This window comes from Sorex araneus, chromosome 1 (assembly GCF_027595985.1).
Source record: "Sorex araneus isolate mSorAra2 chromosome 1, mSorAra2.pri, whole genome shotgun sequence".
Classification (NCBI taxonomy): domain Eukaryota; kingdom Metazoa; phylum Chordata; class Mammalia; order Eulipotyphla; family Soricidae; genus Sorex; species Sorex araneus.
Window position 1 is genome coordinate 37,207,920 of NC_073302.1, and position 12,495 is coordinate 37,220,414.

At 43.4% G+C, this 12,495-nt stretch overlaps 1 protein-coding gene across 2 annotated transcripts in view; it reads right to left on the reverse strand.

The window, feature by feature from the left end:
* Window positions 1-12,495, reverse strand: part of FRMPD1 (FERM and PDZ domain containing 1) — a 102,995-nt gene that overhangs the window by 55,003 nt on the left and 35,497 nt on the right. For both annotated transcript variants that reach the window (XM_055120288.1, XM_055120279.1), the window contains exon 2: window positions 3,022-3,126. In XM_055120288.1, coding sequence (XP_054976263.1) covers window positions 3,022-3,122 — 101 coding nt within the window. In that variant the 5' untranslated portion in view covers window positions 3,123-3,126. The remainder of the gene's footprint in view (window positions 1-3,021; window positions 3,127-12,495) is intronic.

The window sequence follows — 12,495 nt, forward strand, 5'->3', positions numbered from 1 at the left end:
GTCCTGGTTATCAGATAACCCAGAGAGTAAATCCCTATGCGTAATTGCTTTGCTATTTATTGGTATTGCTATTTCTAAACTTAGTTTAATTTTCCAGATGCTTTGAAACTGTCAGCCCTCAACATTTTGGGGAGGGGAGAAGCTAGAGGTACAATGAAAATATATCTTAATTAACAAGATAGTTCCCTTGTGAAGGCCCTTCATCAGTAACAATGTATTGAACATTTACTACCTTCAGGGCCTTCTTCCAGTCTTGAGGCTATTTTGTAAAACAAGGTCACTGGCCTCATATAGCACTGCACTGTAGCACTGCTGTTCCGTGGTTCATTGATTTGCTCGAGCGGGCACCAGTAATGTCTCCATTGTGAGACATGTTACTGTTTTTGGCATATCGAATACGCCTTGGGTAGCTTGCCAGGCTCTGCCATGCAGGTGGGATACTCTCGGTAGCTTGCTGGGCTCTCTGAGAGGGATGAAGGAATTGAACCCGGGTCGGCTGCGTGCAAGGCAAATGCCCTACCTGCTGTGCTATTGCTCCAGCCTGGTCTCATATAAGGTGGGAGAATTGGAGGAGAAGGGCTGTCTGATGATCAGGGAGGAGAGGAATCAGGAGAGAAATGGATCCATTATTATGAAGTGTGACAAGGGCTATGTTCCCAGGAGGAAAACAAAATGGTAAGTGCATGGTGTCAAGAAAGCAGGAAAAAGGAGAGAATGCAGTGACCTACATCTTTAGGCCAGGGCGCATCAATCAGGCGAACTTGCAGGCTGTGATGCAATGGTGGGTGAGCCACGGAACTGTCCGGGGTGGGGTGCAGCTGGAACTAAGCCTGAGGGACAGAGCAACTTGAATTCTGCTAAGTTCAATCCAGCATTGGGGTTGGGAGTTGGCTGCAACAAGGGAGAGTGAGTATGAACATGTCCCTGCAGATATGACAGACAGACGGACAGACATAGGACATGCTGGAAGATGATGTGACGGGATCCACTGGCCAGTTGACCACAGAGTGAGAGGAAGGCAGAAACTTGCAGAGTGGTGCTCAGGTCTCTTGAAGAAGAAACTGGAAGGTCGCTGGTGCGGTTTGCTCTGCTCCGGGGATCCTGTTTCATGGAGCAACACCCCCAGGACTAGGGCTTGCAATGCTTAAGGAAGTGTCATGCCTGGTAGTTTTTCAATCATTTGTAATCCGTGGAAACTCAGCCACCTCTAGGCTATAGGATAGAGACGGCTAGTTTTCCAACCCACATAGATCTGATGATCTAAAACTGGTTTCCAGGGTCAAAGAGAGAGTACAGAGGACGAGGTGCTTGTCTTGCACACAGCTGACTCAGAACTGACCCCTGCCAGGAGTGACCCCTAAGTACAGAGCCTCAGCAACTACCTTTCACCCCAAAATAGTGGTTCTCAACCTTTTTATACCTGAAGACCAACCAGCAGTTGAAAATCTGTGATTTAGAAGAAAAGGGCTATATCTCTGCTGGTTCTGTTTGTCTGTTTGTCTCTTTCTCTTTTATTCCCTCACTCTCTCCTTTCTCATCTTTCCCTAAATAAAACCATTTTACTTATCAAACAAAAAATTCCCAGGTCGAAGTTGAACCATGCAATTTAACCTGTGTGTATTTCCATATAAATATAGGCATATTTATAATCAGAACATATGTTACAAAAAATTAAAGGAGAGAAAGAAGGAGAAGTGCGATGTCAAGTTACAATTGAACATGCTCCACACAGAGATGAATTCTGATTGTGGACTCAGGCCTCTCATGGACACCCACCATTTTGGGCAGACCCAACACCGTGGGTGGTTGTGAGACACAGTGAAGATGGGTGGAGAGATCTGGCACAGGCACTCAAGTGAAAAGGGGTAGGGGGGCCACTGGTAGAAGGGGGATAATGAATGGCTGGCTTTAATTAGAGTGTGATGTCAATGCAGACAGTTGTTCAGAACTGATAACAGAGTCTTAAATATCTAACCAAAAAGGCTTTAACCCTCCCCCCGCCCCGTTCTAAGAAATGGGGGTATTCAGGGGCTGGGAAGATTGCTCAAAAGGGTGGAGAGTATGCTTTGCACATCATGAACTTGACCCCCAGAACTGCCAGCTTGGGCCCAACATTACCCGGACAAAGAAGCATCCCATCAGGCCTTACCACATCCAAGCACCTCTTTGGATGCTCTCCCCACCCCCTCCAAAGAGAAACGGGGACCTGCCAAAGAGTTCTGAGCAGAGGATGGGACAGTCAGAAAGAAATCATTTTCTGAGCCTTAGGTGCTTCCTCTATAAACGGGTGCTAGTTCTACCAGCCTCATCTCACTGTGGCGTGCAAAGTCCAGGCACTTGGCTGCAGGGCAGCGTCACCCTGAGCAAGGCTTCCTGCTCGCACACAGAGCAGCTGTTTCTGGTTCCTTCAGAAGAATGTGTGTCTCCGTAGACACCTGACATGTGATATTTCATCTCTGTGGCAGGGCCAGATGGGAAATCTGAGATGCAAAATGAACGTTTCAAAACAGAACATATTTTAAATTCTCTTGTAGCAGTCAAATCAGATCTGTATTTGATTTCATTTCATTTTGTTTAGCATGAAATAGGACGGCAAGAAAGGAACAGCTGCTGGAAACAAAGACAGAGAAGGGTGATAAACAGCAGATTGTCTGACCCTCACATCAAATATTCAGCCAAGAATGTGTGTGTGTGTGTATGTATGTGTGTGTGCGTGCATGTGCGCACGTGTAAGCGTGTGAGTCTGAGTCTCCATGTGGTACGTTTGTCTTTGCCAGTGTAGTTTGATGCAAATGTATCTACATGTCTGTGAGTTCATGTTGGGGAAGAGTTGAAAGGGGGACAAAGAGAAAAGAACTCCAGCCACATTGCTGGTCTGTTTATGCTACTCTCGCCATATGGTGTAAGAACAAAGCAAGCTGGAGTCAGAGATCCTAAGCCACTGTGAAGACTAGTAAAATCTGCTCACCCTGTGACACCAAACGTCTACTGAGAGAAATCTTGGCCAACCAGGAGCCTTACCTGGCTGAGCTGTCCCGGGAACGCCGAAGCCATCTCGCCACCATCTGTTCGATTCGGTGCGCTTTCCGTGTCTGAAGTAAACTGCTTTCCAGCTCTTCCATTTACCTAAAAGGAAGACAAGAATTTTCTTTCTTCTTTCCCTCCTTCCTTCCTTCCTTCCTTCCTTCCTTCCTTCCTTCCTTCCTTCCTTCCTTCCTTCCTTCCTTCCTTCCTTCCTTCCTCCCTCCCTCCCTCCCTCCCTCCCTCCCTCCCTCCCTCCCTCCCTCCCTCCCTCCCTTCCTTCCTTCTTTCCTCTCTTCCTTCCTTTCTTCTTTCTTAAAAGAAGATAGCTGGGGCTGCAGCAATAGTACAGCGGGTAGGGCATTTGCCTTGCACGCGGCCAACCTGGGTTCGATTCCCAGCATCCCATATGGTCCCCTGAGCACTGCCAGGAGTAATTCCTGTGTGCAAAGCCAGGAGTAACCCTTGTGCATAGGGGTGTGACTCAAAAAACAAAAAACAAAACAAAACAACAACAACAAAAAGAAGCTAGCCAAAATATTTTGAAGAGGGCCCTGAAAAATTGCTCAGATGCTTTCTGTACTTGCCCAGAAGCTGACTGAATGCCTAAGGCTCACTCTACTTCTGAAATGGACATAAACACATGCTCCACGGTCAAAGCAAAGGGCATTAGCACTCCTCCAGCCTAAGACAGCACTTCTCAACCCAGGCATGTGCCCCTCCCCCCAACCCAAGGTAGTCACAGGTGGAAGTCACGTAGGTGGGGCCATGGTATGAGACTGGGGTTCCAACCGGTAGGATGGGGAGGAAGCCATAGGAAAGAAAGCAGGTTGAGAGGGAGCCATGGATGGAAACAGATTGAGAAACACTCTCCTAGGAAGTCGACTGCCTTGTGGTAAGCAGACTGGCTTGATATCTGATACAGCTAAGGAATAGGGAAGAACACAGAAGAGGTTTCTCAAGGGGGGACAGGGACGCACAGTCCGAAGACACTTGACTGTGTCATACTCGCTGGTGCTGCCCACCTGGGTAAGCACCCTGGGACAGCACAGTGCAGGCAGGGCATGCACTAGGCACATGCTACTACTCTGTGAGACTCAACACTGCTTCCTTGCACTGCATTCCATATTTATTTCCAAACGGGCCATTCACTGGTAAAACTGAAACACCGGACTGTAAGAAAGACAGTCGCTATGCATTTAAAAATATGAGGCTGGAGAGGCAGCACAGCAGGTAGGGCACTTGCCTTGCATGTGTTTGACCTGGGGTTCAAAACCCAGCAACCCATAAGGTCCCCTGATCCTGCCGGGAGTGATCCCTGAGCACAGAGCCAGCAGTATGCCCTGAGCACCGCTGGGTGTGGCCCCAAACAAACAAACAAACAATAAAGTTATCAGATTTGTGTGTTTGCTTTGCTTTTAGAAATACTGGTCTGGGGTTAAGGCCTAAGGAGACAGCTCAGTGGTAGAGCATGTGCTGGCATGTGCAAAGCCCCGAGTTTGATTCTCAGCACTGCACCACCAGGTGTGGTCCCAGAGGCCCCTGGACACTGCATGCACCACAGGTCTGCTGAGGAAACACCGGGATGCTCCAGGGATCCCAAGAATTGCTTGGAGGCCTGTGAAAAAAATAGCTGTGAGGGGGCTGGAGCAATAGCACAGCGGGTAGGGCGTTAGCCTTGCACGTGGCCGACCCGGGTTCGATTCCCAGCATCCCATATGGTCCCCTGAGCACCGCCAGGAGTAATTCCTGAGTGCAGAGCCAGGAGTAACCCCTGTGCATCGCTGGGTGTGACCCAAAAAAGCAAAAAAAAAAAAATAGCTGTGATCTCAACTCACCAATTCAGTTTCACAACCCAAAATATAAGGACACAAAACAATACCTGACATGAGGAAAGAACCATGGATACAGAAATTGTGAAAAAGACGGGCAGGTGGGAGAAATGGGTAAAGGGAGTCAAAAGGTACCAATGTCCAGTTATAAAATAAACAAGTCAGAGATGTGAATTTACAGGCTGGGAACTATAGTTTATCATACTATATAGGCATGTTTGAAAGTTGCTAAGAGCATAGATCTTAAAGTTTTCATCACAAGAAAACAATGCACTACATGTGTGATGATACCAGACCTAGTGACTTATTAACTAGATATATTGGAACAACAATATTGCAATATGTACAGATTTTGAGTCATTATTTGTTATCACTGTATACTTAAAATTAATATAATGTTATATGACAATTCTTTTTTGTTTTTGTTTGTTTTTTTGTTTTGGGTCACACCCGGCACTGCTCAGGAGTTACTTCTGGCTCTGCACTCAGGAATTACTCATAGCAGTCCTGGGGGACCACACGGGATGCTGGAGATCAAACTCAGGTCGGCTGCATGCAAGGCAGACTCCCTACCCACTGTACTATGCTCTGGCTTCTGCCAATTCTACTTTTAAAAGAATTATAAGAGATTATGTTGCTTACCACTACACAGACATGTTTGAAGATCTTGATGATATGGATGTATTTCAAGGAAAATATAAATGATATAAGATGACCCAGAAGAGACAGAAAATCTAAAAAGAAAAATGCCATTAAATAGAAGTTGTTAAAGTGCTATCTATGCATGCCCCAAAGCCCTAGATATAGAGAGCTGAAATGTGAATTCTTACATCTATAAAATGTAGTGCACCCATTAATGTTTTGTTTTGGAATAATCATAGATGTAGAAAATGATACAGAGATAACAGAGAGCTCCATAGATGCTTCATTCCATTTTCCCTAATGTTAACATCTTACATAATCATTATACTTTTCTTAAAACTGTGAAGCGACTAAATTAAATCCAGTTTGCATCAAGGGATGTGATTTCTCCACTGGGGATATCAGACCTGACACTGTCTTCAGTCCCAGGAATCATTTTCTTTAGCATTATAAAAACAAGAGAGTTTAACTCTGGTAAACCATGACAAACCTGAACAATCTATTACTCTCTACCTGTTCTTAAAATGTATCAATTATAGCAAGTGATAAAAAGAGAATGAACTCATGGGAGAAAGAAGCCAAATTTCTGAAGGAAAATAGTTTTCAACTTAGAATTCTACAGGCAGTCAAAATATCAGTCAAGGGGCTGGAGCGATAGCACAGCGGGTAGGGCGTTTGCCTTGCACGCGGCCGACCCGGGTTCGATCCCCGGCATCCCATATGGTCCCCCAAGCATCGCCAGGAGTAATTCCTGAGTGCAAAGCCAGGAGTAACCCCTGAGCATCACTGGGTGTGACCCAAAAAGAAAAAAAAAATATCAGTCAAGTAGTAAAGACATTACCATCGTCTGATCTGAAAAAAAAGAAAAAGAAAAAGAAAAGGGGGGTTGCATATCTGGCTGTGTTCATGGTTTACTCTCTGTTCTGTGCTCAGAGATTACTCCTGGTGTGTTTGATAGCACAGTGGGTAGGGCATTTGCCTTGCAGACGACTGACTCGGGTTTGATCCCTCCGTCCCTCTCAGAAAGCCCGGCAAGCTACCGAGAGTATCCCGCCCGCACGGCAGAGCCTGGCAAGCTACCCATGGTGGCTTGCCAGGCTCCATGCCAAAATGCCAAAAACAGTAACCACAAGTCTCACAATGGAGATGTTACTGGTGCCCGCTCGAGCAAATTGATGAGCAACAGGATAAGAGTGCTACAGTGCTACAGTGTTCAGGTATTTGGTGCCAGTGATCAAACCAGATGGGCTGCATACAAGGCAAGCACCTTATCCTCCGTGCTAGCTCTCTGGCTCCTGGTTCCCCAGTCTTTTTTTTTTTCTGTCTGTTTGGGGGAAACACCAGCAGAGCTCAAGGCTTACATCTGTCTCTGTTTTCAGGGATCATTCCTGGCAGGGCTTGGGAAACTATATGTGGTGACAGGATCAAAGCTGGGTTGGCTGCATGAAAGGCTCCTTGCCTACTAGACTATCTCTCCAGCCCCTGGGCCTCAATTTTGTTTTTATCTTTTTATTTCTAATTTTCATTTACTTAGAATTTTTTTCTTTTTTCTTTTTTTAAATTGAATCACCATGAGATATAGTTACAAAGTTTTTTACGGTTCTCAATTTTTTTTTCTTTTTGGGTCACACCCGGCAATGCACAGGGGTTACTCCTGGCTCATGCACTCAGAAATTCCTCCTGGCAGTGATTGGGTGACCATATGGGATGCTGGGAATCGAACTCAGGTTGGCTGCGTGCAAGGCAAATGCCCTACCTGCTGTACTATCGCTCCAGCCCCCTCAATTTTTTTTTTAATCTCTCATATGCCTTTTCTCAGAATGCTATAAGAGAAGTGTTCCAGAAAAACAAGAACGTAAGTAAAAAAGGAAATGGGATCTAGAAAATTTGGGATGAAACAGATGAGGCAAAGAGTGACTATGAAGAGAAGCAAACATCTTAGGAAAGACAAAAATCTTAGGAAAGAGAAACAACAATCAACAAGTCATTGACATCTTTGTGTAGAAAAATCCCCTAAGAGACGACTGGGGCGTATGGGAAGGATTAACAATGAGTAGATGAAAAACTACACAAATGAACGATTACATCCCAGAAAAACAAGAGTTGTACAGGGGTCAGAGAAACAGTCCAGGAGTTAAGGCCTTATATGCGGTCAACCTGGTTGGCCAGCTTCCCAGAACCTCAGGATCCACCCGGAATACCGCTGGGAGCAGCTGCTGAATACACAGTCTCCGAGCACCGCTGGGTGTGGCCCAAATCCCCAACTACTCCCCCAGGACCCTGTAAGTTATTCAAGAAAAGCTACAAAGTCATAGTTTACTTCTTGGTTTAACAATAAAGGGTATTTATATTGTGATAATAATGCAAACACTAAAAAATGATTCCTTCAACACAGGTGATAGAATGACGGGAGGGTATGGTAAAGGGAGCAGGTATGACAAGAGTGAAATCCTCATCTACCATAGTAATTATATATGTCAACATAAATAATTCATGAAACTGTAATACAAGCATATTTCTCAGAAGTACAAAAAAGAAAAGGAAATAACTAGGAGATTTGAAAGAAATTGCCTCTAAGAAATGAAATGAAATATTTTGAGGATGACTAGGGCAGGAACCATCTATCAAGAGACCTTAGTACTATGCATATTTAACTATTTTAATTTATTTTAATTTAACTTTTAAAACTAAATATGTTTATAGTAAGATACACAGAAAAATATAATGGAAGTACAATAACCTATAATCCTACTTCCCAGAGTTACCAATGTAATTTTTCTTTTTCTATGTTTATACATACTATTTGTATTAAAATAAAATATACTTTGGCACTTAGTATTTCATGAGCATTATTCTGTATAAATATTTTAATATTTACATAATTATTTTAAATGGCTCTGTAACCTTTTTTATATGGCTATGTCATAATTTATTCAATAAAATCTATGATTGAATATTTGTTCTGCTTCTAATTTTTCACTATTGTTTTCAACTGCACGAGCCTGCATGTGAGGGGCTGGGTGATGTAATTTTTGCTACTATAAAAGCGTTATATCACATAATTCAACCCAGAAAAAAAAGTCACACACAGAGGGGGACTGGAGTAATAGCACAGCGGGTAGGGCGTTTGCCTTGCACGCAGGTAACCCGGGTTTGAGTCCCAGCATCCCATATGGTCCCCCGACACCACCAGGAGTAATTCCTGAGTGATAGCACATGAAAAAATGTTCAGCTATCCTATATAAAATAATTTGATATTAAAACTATAAAGAGCTCTGATATGAAAGAAAATATGTCAATGACATATTTTTTTTTGTTTTTTGGGGGTTGTTTTTTTTTTTTCGCTTTTTGGGTCACACCTGGCAATGCACAGGGGTTACTCCTGGCTCTGCACTCAGGAATCACCCCTGGCGGTGCTCAGGGGACCATATGGGATGCTGGGAATCGAACCCGGGTCGGCCGTGTGCAAGGCAAATGCCCTACCTGCTGTGCTATTGCTCCAGCCCCTGTCAATGACATATTGACAGGCTAAAAAATTCCAGGTATAGGGCTGAGCCATAGTTCAGGGTTAAGGTGCTTGGCACTGCATATAGTCCACTGAGCACAGAGCCTAGAGTAAGCCCTGAGCACAATAAGGTGTGGTAAGGTGGGGTCTACTCCCCCCTCATCACCAAATGCGGCATACTGAGTAATTCTATTTTTGTGGACTATATATCTTAGCATATGTAACATGGGTCTATAAATTTATGGTAAAGTTGATGTGAATACTTACCAAATAATTAATGGTGATGAATTCTGGGAGGTTAAGTTGAATTTTTGAAATAATGCATACACTGTATGTGACTTTTTTTTTTCTTTTTGGGTCACACCCGGCAATACACAGGGGTTACTCCTGGCTCTCCTGGCAGGGAGAGGGTGGGAAAGAGGAGGGTATGCCGGGGATATTGGTGGTGGGGAATGTGCACTGGTGGAGGGATGAGTGTTTGATTATTGTGTGATTGTAACCCAAACATGAAAGCTTATAACTATCTCACTGTGATTCAATAAATTTAAAAAAAAAGAATTTCCATTCTCATGTTCTGAAAACACAAAAGTTATTCACAAAGGATAGAAGAATGAATGCCCAGCAAGACCCAAGGACAGTGTTTGCAAACACCAACGGCCTTGGGGAGGACTTCAATAGGAATGCATCAGTTGGCAATTCTTGAATAGGAACATTAATTTGGTTTGTCTTAATGTCTGAATCTCATAGTTTCATCATCTTCTTCTAGGGGTCCAGGATGGAAGATATGTTAAATCCAAGACAAACAAAGACTCACTGAAAAATCAGAGTATGTTAAGGCCTATTAACATATTCAGATTTGGAAAGGCTTATATCAGCATTTCTCAACTAAGAGCTATATGGATCACTATGGGCTCCCAGAATACTCTAAGGAGGCCACAGACTAAAATCAAGTGTCTGTGTGGGGAGGGGGGGGGGCCCGGGGAGGCAAAAGCATGAGACTGAAGGTGAACCAGTAGGACAGGGGGACCACAGGAAGGAAACAAAGTCTGAAGGGTGCCACAGTGGGCAAAGGGTTGAAGAACACAAACTTAACACACTCATGTTCACAGTCATTGTTCACAAACAGCAAAAAAAATGAATGATGTACATTTTGTATGACTCTGGGGTACAGAGTTAGGAATGCAAGGATCAATGCACAGAGAGGGAGACCCCAGCTCAGGCTTTAAGGTTTAGTTTCCAAACAATGAAATGAGTTTCCTGGAGAATGAGCAAGCTCCTGGTTACTGGAGGTGATTGAGGCAGAGGCTGGGTAACTGAATGAAAGAGGGGGGGGGGGGGGCTGCACTCAGAGGATATCAATCTTTCCTGCCAATCAGACAGCCAGGGGTTTCAACCAGTTCTAGGAACTGGTTGAACAAGATGGTATTTGCTGTGCCCTGTCTTGAAATTCTAAGACCCATATCACCTGCAGTTACTGTGAAACCTGAAGTAACCAGAGCACTGGAAAATAAAAACTGTCTGACCCCACACTGTCTGTCTTAATTTATTTACTTACTTAGGTTTGGGGACTATGCCTGACTATGCTTAGCGATCCCTCCTGACTGGGCTTGGGGGACCGTATGTGGTGCTGGGGATTGAATCGAGGTTGACTGCATGCAAAGCAATTGCCCTCCCCACTGTACAATCTCTCTGGCCTCCCCTACCTATTCGGCTTACCAGGGATCTCCACCAGAGACATAAGGAAAGAAGATTCTCGGGCCCTCTCATTCCTTTTGAAGATGATGAAAGTGCTTACTTTGGTATAAGTGGTTACTTATAGGGGCTGCTTAGGAATCTGCTGCCAAATACAATTTAGCTAATTGGTTTAAATATATAGCTCTAATTAGAAGAATTAATTTGCATTATATATCTGGACTGTGGGTAGGCATGTGCCTTCTTTCAGGGATCCCCGAAGGCCAAATAAATGATTACATCAACCAAACCATTAAAAGTGCTCCCTGACTCAGCAAGGTCTGCACGGGAAAGTTTAAAATCTAGAAAATGACCTGCTAATGGTTTTAATATCAGCCTCTACATTGCCAAGCTAATGGAAGGAAATAAAAGGCCAAATAACCCCCAAACAGTTGAATCTTCTCTACAATCCACTGCCAAGAAGCCATCTGGTCTTTAATTGTTTGCTGTTGGACCCCTCGTTGCTAGAAAGTGTCTTTGCATTAAGACACTTGGCAGCGTCATCCCTCTCTGCTCCTCATCCCAATCACCACCCAGAATAAACTGGCACCTTATTCGAAGACAACAGCCTTGCTGAACCTGAATGTAGCAATCTTGTCGTTTATGTCTCCTCTGTTCAGTCTAAATATTCTCATTTCTTTTGACAGTTCTTCCAATAACAGGATCACTTGAAATCACCCTTCACTAGTCACATCATCTGGAAAAATCCCTGAAAGAGGATGAATCTCCAATATAAACACTTTTGGTTGTCTGGAACAAATATGAAAAAAGGCGAATCTCTCAAAATATTTTGCAAATGGGAAAGAAAACTCAATATATCAAGATGATAGCGGTTTTAAAAACAGCCTGGGGCCAGAGTGATAGTACAGTAGAAGGGCACTTGCCTTGCACGCAGCTATTCGGGTTTGGTCCCTGGAACACCATGTGGTCCCAAGAATCCTGCCAGGAATGGTCCCTGAGTGCAGGGCCAAGAGTAAGCCCTGAGCACATCTGGGTGTGCCCTCTTTCTGCCCACATACATACAAAAAGCAACCAGCCTATTAAGGACATAAACTCATCAAAAGTGGCATAAGAGGTGATAAGGACTTTAAGAAACTAGATATATATGGAGAAATGAGAAACATCAATGGAGGCAAAACTAAAGATCACTTTAAAAAAACTAAAGCTGAAGCCCACTTGAAGTGTTAAAATAAAATAGAATAGCAATTTAAGTGAAACCAGCAGACCATGAATCAAATTGTAGTAATTCAATTTATCATGTAAGAGGCGCTTGCAGGAAAAAAATGCGCAACATTGTAATCAAAGAATAAAGGTAAATTTCCTGAACTGCAAAATCCATTTCAAATATTCAGAACACAATAAAAGCAATTCTCAAAATGCACAGAAACTCTCAAATAGGCATAAAAAGCAACTCTCCTTTTCAAGGAAAGTTCCTTAAAAATTTACTCAACTTCTTGAAAGACTAAAGAAAGACTCTTAAAACCTGTTTGAAAAGAGAAAAAGAAAATGATGATTTTAAAAAGGGAACATTAGGCTCCTTGGGTTGTTCAGCAAATTATTTAGGCTCAAGTACTTTATTTTTCTCTCTGGGAAATATAAAAGCTTCACAACTGATTGCTAAGACTTTTCTTGAAAGACATACCTGGGATCCATTCTGTGATTTATCAATCTACTAGTAAAAGTCTTTTATCAACTTGATTTTTTCTTTCACTATTTCTTCTTTCCTATTATGAAACTGTCAGGAACTTGAGCATAGAGACTCAA